The 18,037-nt window shown below is 44.5% G+C and overlaps 1 protein-coding gene across 4 annotated transcripts in view; it reads left to right on the top strand.

The window, feature by feature from the left end:
• Positions 1–18,037, top strand: part of RANBP10 (RAN binding protein 10) — a 69,304-nt gene that overhangs the window by 39,738 nt on the left and 11,529 nt on the right. For all 4 annotated transcript variants that reach the window (XM_071567875.1, XM_071567874.1, XM_071567876.1 and 1 more), the window contains 5 exons: positions 6,821–6,843; positions 11,829–12,013; positions 14,400–14,512; positions 16,825–16,933; positions 17,852–18,000. In XM_071567875.1, the coding sequence (XP_071423976.1) occupies positions 6,821–6,843; positions 11,829–12,013; positions 14,400–14,512; positions 16,825–16,933; positions 17,852–18,000 (579 nt within the window). The remainder of the gene's footprint in view (positions 1–6,820; positions 6,844–11,828; positions 12,014–14,399; positions 14,513–16,824; positions 16,934–17,851; positions 18,001–18,037) is intronic.

Below are 18,037 nucleotides of genomic sequence, written 5' to 3'. Positions count from 1 at the left end.
AGCAGCAGTCAGGAGTTGTAAATTGGCTTCAAGACAGAAATATGTCCATCAGGTAAAATGCTGCTCAGTTTGTTCAGGTAGGTTAGGTTTGCAACCCCAGCTTCTGCTGCTTTCCTCTGTCACTGCACAGCAGGTGTGATGTTGGATAAGATGTTTAATGGCTGGGCAACAAGGGAATAAAGAGGTGGGAAGTTTAATTAGTGTGTTGTTCAACTACCTACAAAGCCACTGTCATGATGTCTTCATTTTTAAAGGGACTTGCCCATCTGAAAGCCTTAATGGTCTGAGCATTCCCAAAGCTAAATATTAATTCAGCATAAGAAATTTTATTTCAGCACTGCTCAGTAGTTTGATTCATTCCACAGTTGTTTCAGTAATTGCCCTAAAGTTAAGGACTTCAAACTTCTGCCCAAATGAACCTCACAGATGTTTTCCAGTCATCTGTTGTATCTGATTTGTCTAAATAGAAACTTTAGGCCATTTTTACCTGAAATACCTTTCAATTGGGTGACATGTTCTCCACCCCAAATAAATTCTTGCCCCTTTTTTGGGGGGGCGAGGAGGGGGGGGGGTGTCACATAAGACAAGCAGACAGTTTTTATAAGTTCATCTCACTTTTTGCTGGGATTCATTTGGTTTGGCAGGGAGGGATGAGCACTGCTTTCCTTTGCTTCTCCTTGCTGTGTCAATTCAAGATGAAGAAGCTGGTACAAGAATACCCTGCTCAAAACACTTAAAAGATCAAAGTTGTTTGAGTTACTGGCTGGGCTGAAGGAGGGAGCGGGATTGGAGTGCAGTGACTGGAGAGGGCACCATTTCTGGTGAGCTCTTGGGAAAAATACTGGGCTGCCTGGCATTAGAGATAGACAGACATGCTGGAAAGAGTCCAACAAAGGGCTGCCTGGATGATGAAGGGATTAGAGCATCTGTCCTAGGAGGAAAGGCTAAGAGAGCTGTGGCTGTTTGGGCTGCCTGTGTCAGTCCAGTAATAGTAAAACAAGTAGAGACTTGAAAGCAACAGCTAAGGGTACAGAGCACGAGCTGTTGCTTAGAGATGAGACAAGTTCATACAACAGTGACTGAGGTGATGAAATAGTTAAAAAGATTTCAGAAAATCTATCCATTTGGTTGCTGTCCTTGATTTTTAGTATATATTTACATAGAAGTCCTGTAGGGGGTTGTGCTGTGTCCCTCTGGACATTTTCTGTTGTTGGAGCGGGTGGTTTTCCAGCTTCACTGTTTTTCAGCCTCACAATGCTGTTACTTTTCACCACAATGGAAGCGTAAGAGTCAGGAGGAGGCCAGGTCTTCTATTTAATGAATACAAATTTGTTAATTTGAAGTTTAATTTCTTTTTAATGATCAGGAATCTGCACAGCATAAGCTGTGTTGGTTGAGAAGTTGTCGCTCGCTCCTTTTCTGTTCCGTTTCCACGACCATGTTGTGCCTGAGTGTCTGGGCAGATGAAGCCAAACAAAGAGCCCAGTTCAGTAACTTCTGTGTTGCCTTTCATCATTGCTACCCTCTCATTCTCTGCCTCGTGTCCTGCTCAGAGATTTGTTTTGTTTGAGACATTCAGAATTCTTTACAGCAGTGAAGTGATCTTGTCTTTCCTTCTTACATTTTAGTGCTCCTTTTCCTTCAAAGATGGGGCTTTTTTGGATGGAAAGCTTGTGTTTTTCTAATCTGACACTGAATAACTCCTTGGGGAACAGCCTACCCCAGTGGTGAACAATGCCAGTGGGAAGAAACAGGAAAGGAAGGGAGTTAAGTTGAACTGTGCTTAGAGAACAGCATTAGGTATCAGCATTGCTGTGCCCTGGGTGTTCTCGTGGACCCTTCAGACATCCAGTGCACGACATGAGCTGTCTGAGAAAAGGACAGGTAGGAACTGCTGAGCATTCACAACTGGCTCCTGTGTGTACCAGCTTCTCTTTGAGCTGTGGTAGCATAATGGTTGTAGTGAGGGAGGAGAGATGGTGTGGTCAGAGGAGACAGGGATGGAAGTGCCAAGGAGCAGCAGACCTCAGTCCTTGCTGGGTGACCCCACAGGAGCTGCAGGAACATTTGCTGCATTTTTACAAAAGTGGAATGCAAACCTCATCCGGGAAGACTGTTGTTTAAGGACCAGTAGTGTCTGTGCCACTGAAAAAGAAAAACAACATTCAAGGGAAGTGCTTCCTGTGGAATGCTGAGGAGAGGAGCCCCTTGACCATGGCTCAGAGTCTCCTGGCTGTTACACAGCATCTCGTGGGCACAGGACAAACAGATGTGAGGGAGGAGGTGAGACAGGTGTCAGCAGAGGAACCAAGACCAAATGGAGGCAGAGGCAATTATTTATTTGAAAGTCAGAACACTTTTTTCGCTGGTGGAAGGATCTCTGTGAACATCTTGAATTTTTCATGATATTTAGTGCTAACTTCAGAATCTCACTTCTGTGTTGTGTAAACCCAAGGTTTACCAGGAAGGGGTTGAAAGTGTATTTTCCTGATGTTCTCTGTCATGAGGCCTCTGTAGCTGTCTGTGTCTCCTCTTTGGAGGTGAGGTCATTGTGTAACCCTGCTACAGATACCAAAAATGTTCATGAGACTTATCAGCCCCCTTGTGAGGCCAGTTAGCTGAAGACTAAGGTTTCAAGAGTTTTAATTTGCCTTGGTTTTAATGGAATTACTGTGGCTTTGTCTTTCCATTTCTCTCTTCACCATTTCAGTCCTCTCCTTTTCATCTGTTAATTAAACACCCCCTTTTTGTTTTCCTTGCAGTTTCTTCTGTTGCTTAACTGTTATCTTCCATTGTCTCCATACTTTTTCATTTAATCAGATCCATCAGGAGCACTGTATAAGAACTGTTTTCTTGGCCATCACAAATTCTGGATGTTCTGTTTGGAGCTAAGTCTTGAACTTTGTTTGGAGACGTCACATGAAAACTGTTTGACATCGTATGTAGTCTTAATTCTCTGTTCTGGAAAATGTCTTGAATGTCTTCTGGCTGCTGCTGAAATGCTGTTGACAAGTCCTGAGCAGAGTCCTGGCAGTAAAAAACATAATGAGATGTGGCTAGGAGTGTGGTGAGAATGAATTAGGAGAGAAAGAGGGAGGAATGTTTGGGTTCCAGCCATTAAACAGAAAGTCTTGGACCAGGACATGAGCGGGGGATGTGACTGCTACAGGTCTCTGGGTTTAAGTGGATGAGTTGGCTCAGGGACTAATGTAGGAGTGTCTCAGATTTCTGACTTTGACAGCAGACCAAGGTAAATGGAGCAGCAGGGCTATAAAAAGAGCATGCAACCCTCTGAAGTCTTGGCATAGAAAACTTCCTGTAGCTTGAGTTCTAGTGTAGGCTCTTGGAAAGAGCAAGTTAACCTGTAAAGGAACACACCCATTCTCTTAGAGACCAAGAGAAACATAGTGAATAATGAAGAGATCAGTTGTCATAGAGATCCACAGGTGACAGTCCCAGGGTTAACAGATTTGTCCCCAAAGCTTCAAATGAAGTTTGCAGAGAACAAGAGCATTGGGTTGTTTAAACAACACTTCAGATTAGTCAACGTTACATCATACAGTCCTGGAATGGTTTGGGTTGGAAGGAACCTTAAAGATCATCTCATTCCAACTACTCTGCTGTGGGCAGGGACATCTTCCATTAGATCAGGTTGCACAGGGCCCTGTCCAGCCTGGCCTTGAACACCAGGGGTGGGGCAGGCACAGCTTCTCTGGGCAGACCACTGGTGCCAGTGCCTCACCACCCTCATTCACTTCCAAAAAGAACAGCAAATATCAGACTTGGCTACAGCCTTTCTCAGTAAGAGCAGTTTTGCCCAAGTAGCTTGGTTGGATGATAAGTGTTTCCAAGAGCTGTGTGGGTTTCATGGTGCTCCTCCTCAGCAGAAAGTTGGAGAAGTACTCAAGTGTTTGACAGGGTGACATTTCCTAGTCTGCTCTTTAGGGTGCCCACCCTACTGAATGTGTTGGTGCTTACTGCAATCCATGAGCACTGCTTAAGGGTTCTCTGGATCATGGTTACCTAAACCAGACGCTGGAGGAGTATCCTGCAATTCAGACAGTGGAGTGCTGTGGCTGATCCCCCAAATGCATGTTGTCTTGTGCAAGTTGAATAGGGAAATGTCTTGTGAGGACAATGGCCAGCCGTGAGGGAGACAAGACAATTGTTACTGGATGGAGAGCAGAGATGGGCCAGGAGGTCCACGAACATGTTGTGTGCATGTGGACGTTTGTGTGTTTTAGTCATGGAAAGGTGGAAATCCTTTGATTAGATGGCAGGTGAATGTGTTGATCACATCGTCCTCCAGCCCTGAACTTTGATTTAATGCCTTTATGTCACTGCCTTGGTGATCATATTAACACCATGGACGTAGAGGAGAGGCGGCTCTTCACACACTCGCTGTTGCCTCCTGACCTCTTGAGTTGTCCAGTTCTTATGTCCTTAAATTTATGAAGGTTGTTTTAAATTCGATCCAACGTTTGGAGGTGCTGCAGAGAGAGAATGCAGTTTAACTTTCAGCTGCCTGGTTGGAGCTGTGATTGTTTCACTCTGTGCTGTTGAGTTTGCTGCAGGCAGGTGTGTAGCAGTGCAGATGCAGGATGAGCTCTAAGCAGATCTGTTTGTGAGTCCTGTGGCATAAAGCATTTTATTGGTGTAACAAAAGATGCAAAACATACATTTGTCTTACTGTAAAGGCAGTGCAATACGTTTATTTATAGAATTGTAGAGTAATTTTCGCTGGGAGGGATCCCTGGAGATCATGCATCCAACACCCTGCTGAAAGCAGGCCCAGCTGGATCATGTTACTCAGAAACTCATCAAGTTTTTACTGTCTTCAAGAATGGAGGTCACCCAGGGATTTTTTTCTGGTCCCCTCACTCGGTGCTTGACTGCATTCATACTCAGTTTTTCTAATCAGAATTCCCCATGTTGCAGCTTGTCTCTGTTGCCTCCTGCCACCAAGCATCTCTGGGAAAAGTCTTTTCCATACCCTGCTCTGAGGTAGTTGTGGGCAGCAAAGAATGTCTGTCCTGATGTTCTCAAGACTGAACAGTGGATTTTCCCTCAGCCTCTCTTTGTCTCGCTGGCCTCTGCTGGCTCACTCCAGTCTCACTGTGACTTGTACTGAGGAGCCCAAAAGTGGACATCACACCCCAGTGTAGACTCACAAGTGTTGGAAGAGAAGGGGAAAGTCCCTTCCTTTAACCTACACTCTTACTAACACAGCCCAGCTCTTCTCTCACTAATGCAACTCAGGATGTGGTTAATCTCCCTCACTGCAAAGATCCAGCCCAGCAAGACCTTGAATTCTTTTCTTCTTTCCAGTCAGGCCCAGTCTGTCCTGTTTTCTGGGAATGTTACAACCTGGTGGCAGGACTCTGCAGTTGTTTTTATTGAGCTCTGGGAGGTCTGTGCTGGATCATTTCTCCAGCTGTGCCCTGCAGCCTGTTGTCCACACTCCTGTTTGGTGACAGCTGTGAGCCCGCTGAGAGTGCACTGCATCCCATCATCCAGGTCATTAGTAAAGACATTGAACTGTATTGGCCCTGCCATCGATCCCTGAGGGGCAGCTCTTGGACTTTGAGCTGCTGATCACAACCCTTCGATCCTGACAGTCCAGCCAATTTTCCACCCACCTCATAGCCCACTCAAAACCCATCTGCTTGTCCATGTGCTGGAAGTAGCTTCCAGCCATCCAGCTGCAGGAGCTGGGCCACCTTCGGCTCTGAGTGATGCTGGGGGCACAGGAGTGGACAGCAGGCTCGAGGAGACTGTCCTCACTCTGGCATGAGGATAGAAACAAACTTCCATCCAGCTGAGCAAAACAACAGCAAAGTGCAAAAAAGGTCTGAGTGAGGAGCAATATCTGGGCAAAGCGATGAGGTGAAAGAAGTGCTTACTGAGTATTTTCCTCAGCCAGGTATTCAACATCACCTGTATACACAATTTTTGTTTGGGTTGTAGAGATGGTGCTCAACAGACAAGGTCCAAACTGCCAGGATGTTCCTTAAACCATATTGGCTATTTGCCAGGGTATTATTTTAACTTTATTGGCCGTTTATTTAGTAAAATATTTAGGCTTTCTTTCTGAGAGTCTGATTTTGGATCCATGTTATATTGAATAGAATTATTTGTTTCCTATGTTGCCTCCTAAAACTGGTTTCAATTACCATTTCAGGCTGATGGTTTGCAGAGCTGTGCCTGGGGTAGCCTGACTGCAGCTGAGTGTTATCTCTACCCAAAACACTATTAACCATCCTAAACATCAGCAGCCTGAGCTTAACTGCCTCTTTTCTGGCATGCCATATGTAAATAAAAATGAAAACCGTACCCTTTTTTTCTATTTCTTACACTTGGAAGTGCAGCAGCAGAGCTAAGGATGCAGCTGTTCTTCTCACAGTGTTTCTCAGTGCTCCTGTTGCAGGGCTGTTCCCCAGCTGTGATGCAAAGTGTTGAGTCTCTCTGGCTGGTAAGAACTAGTTATAGCCTAAACCAAAGCATTGTGACACTAAAATTCTCTTTCTAAGGTCAAAGTGAGTCTTGAAAACTAAGTCCTTCATAGTAACAGAGGGAGAAGCAAAGGAAACAGGAGCTGCTTTTAAAAAATTCAAATTTTGGGGAGAGATGTCAGAAACCTTGAACCTTTCTTCAGATGCAAAACTGCAGAGGAGGGGACTGGGGAGGGAAGTTACCTCTAAATACATCAGGTGGTGAAATGCAGGTCAGAGCTGGGTTTTATTGAAATACAGTAATGTTTTGTGTAGGCAAGCAGGGAAAAAATCCTTTGTCTTTAATTCTAATATTTTTCCCCCCACAGGTATAGCCTTTACAGACCTCCCTGTAAGTACACCTATTTTCAGTATTTTAACTAAAGATGCAAACAGAAGGGAGGGGGAAGAGTGTGGGGGTGTGATGTTTTTTTCTGTTTGATACCCTGTAAAAAACTTTGTTAACACACATTACTGAGTGATGTGGATGCTCCTTTTTCTGAAACTTCCTGATCCTGTGACTGGGTTTGTGGACTCCTCTCATCCCTCACCACATCTAAGAATATGTTGCTGCTTCTCCTGGAATTAAAGCAAGGATTGTATTGTGAGAAGTACTGGCCAGCACTCCGTGTCCACCTTCCCAATGGGATTTAGGGCTGTGCAGATCTCTCCCATGTCCCAGCCACTGCCTGCACTGAAGGACGTTCCGGTTATTTGATTTGCCTTTTCACATCAGCTCAGTACAGCTCTTTGTTTTTGTTCATAGGCTCTTTGAACTTGGTAATGTTGTAGTGTGTTCTAAACTAGAAACTCTGTATGTGGCTTTGTTTCACAGCAGTTTATTCACTTGGTCCAAGTAGTTTATGAAAGTAGAAAAATATTTTGCCTGTCCATGAAGATTAACCTTTTGGAGTGAGGTCTTGTGACAGCCTTGCATCCATAGGAAGAAGTCACTTCTGTGATATGACCCTTAGGTTTTGGTACTCTTTTCTTTCCCTCTGGCTATAGATTGCATTAGGAATCACAGGTTTACCATATTCCTTCAATTTTTGTCACCACTTTGTCTCCTCATTTGGCTGGACTGCTTTTCTTCCTGTGGCAGGAGGCATCCCCAGTTTGGACTAGGTAGAAAATTGCTACTTAGGCTCTTGTCAATCAAAAATATCTGTCCAACACACATACTTAGTCATCAGCTCTAGTGTTATCATAGAGCTTCCCAGCACAGGTTTTGCAGGCTGAAATTCTCTGTCCTGCTTAACTATTAATCCAGGAGTGCAGGGTGAACTGACATACATTTATATGCACTTGTAGGCTGTTCACGCCGATGCTGAGTCTCTGTTAGGAATAGTGGATGAGCCATTGGGGAAGCAGAGCAGACAGAAGGGCTTTTGCAGCAGTGAGGTCTTGCAAGGCTGCTGAGATTGAACCCAAAACCCTCCTGAGCCCAGGGCAGCTCCCTGTCCTGCTGTTCCTTGGTCTGGCCAGATCCCCTTACAGGATCTCAGGCCCATCTGTCTGTGTCCTGTGCAGAGAGATGTTTTAGTGTGAGACTCAGAGAAGACCTAGTCAGGTGGGTTTGGGGATCAGCTATTCAAATGCCTTGTAGTGGAGTCTCCAATGGTTAATTGGTGCCTCTGTGCCTTTTTCAGCCAGTTTGCTGAGCTGTTTTCTGTGGAAATCCCCTTCTGGCTTTTACAGCAGCAGCTAATCCATGACACTTTTTCTGGGCCATGAAGGAGAACAGCTGATGCCCTGTAGGCCTCCTGCTATTGAGAATTACCCTTCATGAGATAATTCCTCTTTAAAAAGAGGATAAGAGAAGCTTGTCTGGGTCATGTCACCCCTTAACTGTGGATGTGAGCCAGGATGGGAGACTTAAGCCTCCATGTGGATTTTGGAAATTCCTCTCCGTGTGCTAAATGGCTCTGGTGCTGTGCTGGCAGCTTCATCCTAGGGATGCCTGCACCCAACTTCATCATTCTCTTTTCCAGTATCCTTCCCTTGGATTACTGCCTTCTTCCTTCACCCTTGCAGATGCTGATGTATTCCATATCCTTTTCTGGCCCTTTTTTCTCCTTTAATTCATAAATTCTTGGTTGTTCCAAACAGTTGAGGTTACCACCTTTGCTGAAGAAGAGGATGCCAAACCCAAGGCAGACTTCTGTTTTATTTCAAGTATAATGACGATTGTCAGAGGCTTGAGGTAATAGGGAATTTGAAGCTGATACAATTTGTAGGTGGGATTTTTTTTTGCTTTATTACAGCACTGTGATCTAGGCTCAAACACAATATCCAGTCAATTATAAGGGAAAGAAGGGAAAGCATCCATCATAGAAAAGAGATGGAATGTAATCTGTGTTCTTCACCTGCTAAAGCTGCAGTCTAAAAATTAAACTGGAAACAGGAGTGGGAGCAGAAAACTTACCTGAGTGACCCGTGAAGTGCTCTGGTTTGAGCAGCTGCACACGGATTTTTTGGCTGTGGGTCCATCTCTCATTGCTGACCCCCCAGCAGGAGCTATAGGTGAGAGCTTCTCCTTGGTCCTTGCCTATGTATGGGATGTTGGAGCTGACAGGCAACCCCCGTCAGTGAGAAGCCTGGCATTAAGCCCCATTACTTCCAGGCTTTTTAAACTTAAATAACGTTTAGGGTTGGCATGTCAGTGAGATTACACGAGGAGTTAAACTGACCCTTCAAAACAACACCAGTTTAGAAATGGTTTCCTTGAAGTTCTTGTTCCAGAATTCCCCTTTCAGAGGCAAATGGTGAAGACAGTATTTTGCAATATTCAGAGTATTGGGAAGCTAAAGTGGATACTTTAAGTTGAAAACCAGAGTCAGACATGATGAAACATACTTGGTTTGTCTTGTTTCAGTTTCCACTAAAGAGTGTTTGCATTTGTACAAAAATACAGTAATGAGAAAAACCACATTTTGGCTTAGCACAGACTAAAGTTAATACCAGAATACGTGCTTGAAATAGAAGTGAATTCCCACAAAGGGAGTTTTCTCCTTTTTTACCAATTTAAGTCAGTCCTTAGGCGTAACTGTTATTTACACAAGCCTGTATCAGGTCTATCCTGTCTGGAGGTTTGCCAAAAGAAATAGGAAATATAAAAAAGCAGAATGTGGAAGAGCCCAGGGTGGGATTGCAGGAGTGCAAAGGGACAGAGGAGTCAAAAAACAGGTCTAGATAAGCAAGGGAGTTGTGAGCAACTGGCCACCAATATAAGGGGCAAGAGGTGGTCCAAATATCCTGGGGAAGGTTTGCCTGAAGAACTTGGCAGGAGAAGCACCTGCCTGGTCAGTGGGCTCTGGGATCATCTCTCCCTGCATCTGGCAGGGTGCTGGAGATACGTGTGGTTCCCAACAGCTGCTAAACAGAGAGAGCACATCCCACATGTAAGAAATGGAATTTGAACTCTGAGATGATTTTAGAGAAGTTGAGGGTAGGCAGCTTCCCCTCAAAAACTAACATACCCCAAAGTGACTGAAAAATGCATGATATCTTGTAAATTGGTGTTTTTCTCCTTCTAACTTCCAAGTGCTTTGGGTGTCTGATTCAGGTTTTGGAAGTCCTCAAGTTCATAATACTAAAAAGTTGATAAAAGAGTCTGAAGTATGGACTGTGGAAATCTGATCCCTCATTAGAGATATTTCCTTGTCAGCCAATTTTGAAAGAATAGAAAGACTGGTTTTGAATACACCATTTCCTCTGGTAGCTCTTCCTGTATTCCTGTGTTCTCTTTGCACATCTCTAACCCAGTGACTTCTTTGGTGTGAGAACAGGAAAGGAGGAGATGTGCTGAGTCAGCAGTGTTACCATCATCCTGATTTCTGTTTTCACTTTCCAGCCTGTATTATGGATTCATTTCTTTCCTTTGTTTTTTGAGATTTGATAATTTTAAAAGTAGAGCAGGTTGGTCAGGACCTTACCCAGTTTTGAAAATCTCTGAGCACAGAGATGGCGCAGTCTCTCTAGGAACCCATTTCAGTCCTAAATCATCCTCATAAGGAAAAATTTCTTCCTTATGTCTCATCAAACTACCCCTGGCTTCAGCTTTTGCCCATTGCCTGTTCACTGAACTCTGAGAAGAATCTGTCTCAGTCTATTTTATCACCTCCCTTTTGGAAATGGAAGACTTGCTGTTAGATTTTCCCTTTTGCCTCTCTTCTCCAGGGTGGTTCCCTCAGTCTCTCCATGCACTCCCACCCTCTGACCATCTTAGCAGAACTTGCCCAGTGTCTGGTTTCTGTCTGTGTCAGTGTCCAGTGTCTTAGAGCAAAGTGAAAAAAACCCAACATCAAACTGTTCAGGAGTGGCATCAGAGGTTTCTTCCCAAACCCACTGGCTCTCAGCAGATGCCCTGAAGCAGAGGATGAGTGAAGTTTGTGGTGCAAACAGAAAAGGCGTTTGTTCTGCACAAAAGTAACATGACAGTGAATGGCACATGCTCTTGAAAAATGTGATCCAGAGTGATGAGAACCAGGCACCCCTGTACCTTTTCTGAGGCTCTTTCTCTTTTCCCAACATATAAGTGGGCTCAGGGATTCAATTTGTATCCACCACTTATTCTTAAAACAGTGTGAATTCAGAGAACTTCTAGACAGACTTTGACCACCTATTTTCAATTAGATACCTTTGGAAGCTGAATTATTGGCTGAATTTTAGAGGTATTTTCATGGTTGTAACCTTTTTTTTCCCCCATGTCCTGATGGTGGCTCAGAGCTTCCATTTGGATCCGTAGGCTTGTTCTTAAAATGAAATCTGTCTGTCAGTATATTTTTTTGTGTGGATGGCTTGGGATCTTGGGATCATCAGAGACCCAACCTCAGAGCTCCCCCACCGTCCATTCCCTTTGCTTCAGGGATGTAAAATATTCAGGTAACAACTTCCAAGGGATAAAAAGAGTTCAGTTGAAACAGCAGAGAACACATAGGTCTGTTGATTGGGATGATGCACCTTTCATTGATTCTTTATATTATATTAAATATATAATATTACTTCTTATGATATTAATTATTATCTGCTGGCTCTTGAACTTTGGTAGACATGAGCAGAAAACTAAGCCAGGAGTGCCCATCCGCAGAACAGTCACAGCCTCCATCACAGGCTGTTGGGGATTGAACCTATTGTTCTGATTTTATGCAAAACCTTTTCATAACTGCAAAATAATTCACAGGGTTCCTTGAGAAGCACCTAAAGGGCTTTTGCCTCTTCCTATTCTGTTATTTATTTCAATTTAAAGAGCAACTCTTTTGTCTCAACAAACCACGTAACTGGACCCAGAAAGAGAAAGCTGCATTTAACACAGGTTTCTGTTTTCTTCCTTCCCAGTCAAATCTCTACCCTACAGTGGGTCTCCAGACTCCAGGAGAGATCGTGGATGCCAACTTTGGGCAGCAGCCCTTCGTGTTCGACATCGAGGACTACATGAGGGAGTGGCGGGCGAAGATCCAGAGCACCATTAAGCGATTTCCCATAGGAGACAGGCTGGGGGAGTGGCAGGCCATGCTGCAGAAGTGAGTCCCTGCCCTGCTGCTCGGCTTCTCCCACTTGGTTAGGCTTTCAGTGCTAATTTATCCTCTCCTATGGCAAAAGTTGCCACTCAGTGCATTTTGCTCAGATTGTTCTACCCTCTGTTTTGTTGTTGAATAGTCTTTCCTGTGTATTGCTGCTGTTTCAAATGTAAAAGGTATGGGAGAAGTTTCCAGCCAGAGACTGCATGAAAGCTTGTAGGAATGGAACAGCACACATTTTAAGGTGATGCACTGGGGGAAGGGGAAGGGAGAGGACACCATAAAAACTCTAACACAGGAGAAAAGCCAATATGTAATTCAGCTGAACTTAAAAATGAAAGAGCAGGAAATAGCCTAAACCAAAGGCTTCCAAAAACTGAAAGCACATTAAACACTTTATAAATTCATGAGTATTGAATGCACTTGCCATTGCAAAAAGGATTGAGTGGAATTTGATGAGAACAATGGACAGGAGTTGTCAGAGGTCAGGAGTATCTTCTGCCTGAAGACACATTGAGGTGCTGGAGTGTGTCCAGAGAAGGGCAATGGGCCTGTGTAAGGGTCTGGAGCACAAGTCTGATGAGTGGCTGAGGGAGCTGGGGGGGCTCAGCCTGGAGGAAAGGAGACTCAGGGGGGACCTCCTCCCTCTCTACAACTCCCTGACACAAGGGTGTAGCCAAGGTGGGGCGTGGTCTCTTCTCCCAGGTAATGAGTGAGTGATGGACAAGAGAAAATGGCCTCAGGTTGCACCAGGGGAGGTTTAGATTGGACATCAGGAAGAATTTCTTCATTGAAAGGCTGGTCAGGCATTAGAATGGGCTGCCCATAGAAGTGGTGGAGTTACCATCCCTCAAGGTGTTCAAGAAGCAACTGGACATGGCACTCAGTGCTGTGGTTTAGTTGACATGATGGTGTTTGGGCAAAGGCTGGACTTGTTGATGTTGGAGGTCTTTTCCAACCTTAATGATTCTATGATCCTGTAATTCTGTGGTCTTCAAACATAAAAACACCTGCATTGGATGAGTGCACTGATCTGTCAGCCTTAATTCTATGAATACATTAATAGATTCCTGCAGCGCTTGAGAGTTTTTTCCTTTTCTGGTAAAACAGACCATTTTTTTCCACTCTTTTATTTAACTGAATATTTAACCACATTGGACTTTTCCTTTTAACACATTGTAACACTATTTTTTAAGAGGCTTTGATGAAAGACCTTGTGAAATACAACTAAATGCACTACGAAAGTATCCCTTTTTTGGCTGCTTCCAGCTCCTTTCCAAAAATGGGACCAAATTAGAGAGCCGTGACCTCCCTTTAGAGGAGCTGTTGATTCTGCTGCAGCAGGACCAGTTTATCCCTGTATTTGTTCCTCATGTTCTCCATATTCATTTTCTCTGATATGCATTGTGGAGGTGTCAGAGTCACTGCTCTGGAGTTCCTCACAGGGAACACTACAAGGGCAGAAGCTCTTGGATGTAAAAAATCTTGTAAAAATCCCACACCTGCTTTCAATGTTACGTCTAAAAATTATCGGCGACTCATAAAATATGTTTTTCTTCTACTTAAAGTGGCCAAGTTGAACGTGTACTTTGAGCTGTGACTTGACTGGGTTTATGCCAGCTTCGACTTGGAAGCCTATTCTGAGATTCATCATGACAAGCTTTCAAATCGTGTGCTGGCTTTTTAAATTTTGTTAAAATCCACTGAGCATTAACATTTGCTTGCCATGTCCTGGGAGGGCACAAGTGTGTTAAAAATGGTCAGTTCAGAAAGATGTTTTTATTGTGTTTTCTGATGGTGATACTACCTCCTCCCTCCCAACAGTTTCTAAAAATACAAATTCAAAGTGTGTTATTGTTTTTAAAATCAATGTTGGCAGTCATTAGATCAAAGTATCTGTGAATGTGTAGAAGTCGTAAGGACATTCAAATACAAAAGATATAATTGCTGGCAAAATAAGTGATGGAAGAAATTCAGGACCAGAATCTTTTTTTCTTTTTCAGATGCACTTGAAAGCCATGAACCTCTCTTGAGATTCAGATTTGTGTCTGTGTAGGATGTCACGGGCAGTAACATAGTACTGAGACCTTACAGGTGACCCTTAGACAGCAGTTATTAAATAAATAACTACTGAATATGCACTGAGAGTCTCAATATTTTAAATTTTTTCCCCCGTAAGGTGGATTTAGAGCCTCCCTCATGCTTGCTGAGGACCAGGTACCCATCCTATAAATTTACACTCTTTAGATGCAGAATTAGGACTCTGGTTATGTCCTAAGCAAGCTGAGTTTGTCACTGAAATTGCAACTTTTGTTGTGTTGATTTCTTTTCTTCTCCAGTGTGATGACTGTGCTTCACCAATGTCTCTTCATCTCTTTTTATTTTCTAGTATGGTTTCATCATATTTGGTTCATCATGGGTACTGTTCAACAGCAACTGCCTTTGCCAGAGTCACAGACACCACAATCCAGGAAGAACAGACCTCAATAAAGAACAGACAAAGTAAGTCTCTGTGGTGGTCATTCCCAAAGGTAGGCACAGTGGCCGCGTGCTCCCTGCAGAGGAGTGGAAAAGTCAGTCTGTGACAGCACAAAGCTGTGACAGCACACACTGCTGACTGTGGGTCAGTAGAGCTTGGGAGCCTCTGCTGGGAGCACTTTTCCCATGATCACTGCATCCCCTCCACCCTCTGCCATCTTTGCCTGGAGAACTGCCCTGTTCTTTCCTTTGTCTGCTCTGCTCTGCCATTACCTCAGCTGAGGTCTCTGTCCCCCAGAGTCCCCTTTGGGTTTGAGCTCTTGACTGCAGGCTGTTGCAGCAGGGACAGTGCTGTAGTCAAAGGGACCCAGACACATCCGTCTAGTTTGACTTGACTGCAGCTCCCAGGGCTAAGGACTGTCCCAGTCCCTCTGTACATTTAGATTTCAGGTAATGTTTTTGCACACGGAGGTTTTTCATATTCACAGCCAACATGTTCCGCTCACACTAGGTGAAGAATTTGTATTCTGTGTCTGTTTTGGTTACTGCTGTTCCCTCCCAAGTGGCTCATCTCTCAGTTTGTAAGGCTGACAGTGCTTTTGGTTGCTGCACAATAAAGCCTGCAGCTTTCTGCTGCTGTACCTTTATTTTAAGCTTTTTCTATTCACAGGCTCAGACTGCAAAGTCACAGAACACTGGTGTGTTTTCTGCCTTCTCCTGGCTGTTGAACACGGGCTACATCCCACTCTGTGCATTTCCCTTCCCTTTGTAAACTGTTTTCCGTGTGACTGTTACGTATCAGGAGCACTGTGCCCCTTTGTGGCTCACTCTCCATACATTGCATGTGCTTAGCCAGCATTTGGGTTCATCTGGGGACTCTGCTTTTAAATAACTTGTAGTTGCTGCCTGTTAGTGCTGATGGGCTTTGTGCTTTCCAGGTCATGCATTATGCAACCCTGACCCAGCCAGTGTTCTGCTGCTGTGGGTTTAGCTGGTGGAGCCTCACAGGAGGCACACGAGACACTGGGGCTTAAATAAAAGGTGTGAGGAAAACACAGACGGGAAAACAAAAAGAGGGGAAAAAAATGAAAGAGAATGACAGCTGTGAGAGTTGCCAAACAAGGCAAAGCAGAGAGCTGTCAAAAGCAGCAAGACTTAGAAAAGGACTCTCAAGTTAAAAACAGAGTGAAATGAGAGCTCTTATGTTGGTGTGAGAGCCACAGTTCTGGTTCCAGCTTTCAGCTACAATAACAAGCAAATAGACACTGAGAAGTGGGATCCAAGACAAGTCATTGTGGTTTGTTACTGGGGATTGTTAATGAGGATTTCTCAGGCTGGGCTTCCAACTGATCATGGTTTGCGAAAGCCACAGCCTGTTGCTGTCAGAGCCTCTGCTTGCAAAGCATCTCACAGGCCATTCAAGAACTTCCCTCTGTCTTTTATAAGGAGTGCTGGAAAAACTGCAGTTTTAGTTTTAAGTACATTGAGTTTGTATCTCTAAGTATACTTAGAGAAAAAATAAAATGCGAATCAATGCAGAAGAGCAGCTTCTCTGAGCGTTCAGGGATGGGATCTCAAGATAAGTCTGACACTTGTGTCTTCTGACCCCCTGAAGGAACATACATGAGACATGAACACCCAGCATTATAAGTGTCTTCTGCCTTGTCTCTTTGCACCTCCTACAAGTGTACAACTCATCGAGCTGTTTCTAGCTTAGTCAATGGCTGGTTCTTGGAGCCAATTTGACTCATTGCAGGCCAAGCTCAGATTATTTCTCTGGGAATACCTTGAGGTGAGACTTGTAGGAACACAGTTTTGTTGGTATACTTACTTCTGCTTTGAGGTAGGGATATTGGGGAAACGTTACTGTGCTGTGGTTCCAGCCCACAGATCCTCTAAGAACGCTTGTCTTATCTGATGCTCAGCCATACATACACTTCCAAGAGTGAACCAGCCAGAGGATGCAATGTGAGGGTGACCTGGGGGCTTCTCCCCCAGCAGCCTCCTCATTTCCATCCAGCTGGCATGTCCTGCTTTCTTTTCCATTGCTGCAGAGCTCTGTGACTAAAGGACTAAAGTCTCAGAGCACCCCACCCCAGCTCACCTACTTCATCCTACAAAACCTGCTCTTGGTGGTTTTTTGCTGCTAACAGATCCTCCCTCATTTGCACAGGGTTTTCCTGACCTGAATCCGTAATACACAAAATGTAGTCCCCAGTTCTCCCAAGCCCTTGTGCAAGGTGGTAGTGGGGAGCTGGGTGGTATATCTGAAACCGCTCTTCTGGCTGTTCCTGTGGGCTGGTCCTGTGTGTCACCAGATCTCCCTTTGCTTTCAGGAATACAGAAGTTAGTATTAGCAGGCAGAGTGGGAGAGGCTATAGAAGCCACCCAGCAGCTCTATCCTGGCCTCCTAGAACATAATCCCAACCTGCTCTTCATGTTAAAGTAAGTATGAATAGCTTTATACTCCCTAATGCTGAAATGTGCAAATGAAGGGGAGAGAAGAGTCTGTGCAGCTGCAATGCCGTGATCTGAATTCGAATGAGACCCATTTGGGAGCAGGTGGGGGAGGACACAGACAGTCCTTTGCACAGTGCTTGTAGCAACACAGATGTAGCCCTTTTATTGCTGCTCAGACCCAGTATGGCTTTTCCTCATGAGGTCAGGCAGAAGTGGATGAATTTAGCTCTGCTGACTGCCAGAAACCCCTTCACAGGTGGACTTTACTTGTCTTGTGGAGAACTTGGATCTCTGGAGCAGTGGCAGTCACTGTGGAGGTTCCTAGAAAGGCAGATGTCTCTGGGACAAAGACTAAAGGAAAAAGTGTCCCAGTTCTCCCAGATGTAGGGAGTGGCTCTCCCCAACCTCTGAGATCTATGAGGACAATTCCCAGTAAGGCTAAATGAGTAACTGTCCTCACTGTCACTCTGGATATTGAATTTTTTATTCTTCCTTCTCTATTTTCCATTGGCCACCAGTATTTTTAGGTTGATGAAGTAGTGAAGGAACTATGATGAATGACAGATTTATTATTTTCACCCTTAAAAAGTAAACCTCCACAGATGAATTTTGGAGTTCCTGCAGAGGAGGTGAAGGTGAAAGCTGTGAGGGATCAGTTTCTTCTTAGCACATTGGAATTAAATTTGCCTTTTGGGAATGTCTTGACATTTATTAACATTAAAGTGCAATTTCTGAACTCACAATACAAAGGCATCAGGAGTCTGAAATGTCTTTTTGAAAGTGAAGGAGTTTAACTCCTTTGCAGTTTCTAGGACTTCTGCACTCAGGGCCTAAGGAAGCCTTAGTGCAGAGCATCCTGGCTGTCACGCACCCTTTTCCCCTTCTTCCCTCCTATGAAATCAGGTGTCGGCAGTTTGTGGAGATGGTGAATGGCACAGACAGTGAAGTGCGTTGTTTCAGTGCCCGCAGCCCCAGATCCCAGGACAGTTATCCCGGGTCCCCCAGCTTGAGTCCCAGACATGGATCAAGCAACTCACACGTTCACAGTACCGGTAAGTGTGTTCTCTGTGTCTCCCAGGGAGAAGAGCA

The sequence above is a fragment of the Pithys albifrons genome, chromosome 12, assembly GCF_047495875.1.
Source record: "Pithys albifrons albifrons isolate INPA30051 chromosome 12, PitAlb_v1, whole genome shotgun sequence".
NCBI classification, from domain to species: Eukaryota; Metazoa; Chordata; class Aves; order Passeriformes; family Thamnophilidae; genus Pithys; species Pithys albifrons.
The sequence above is the reverse complement of the archived record's forward strand: the minus strand, read 5'-3'. Positions and strand labels throughout refer to the sequence as shown.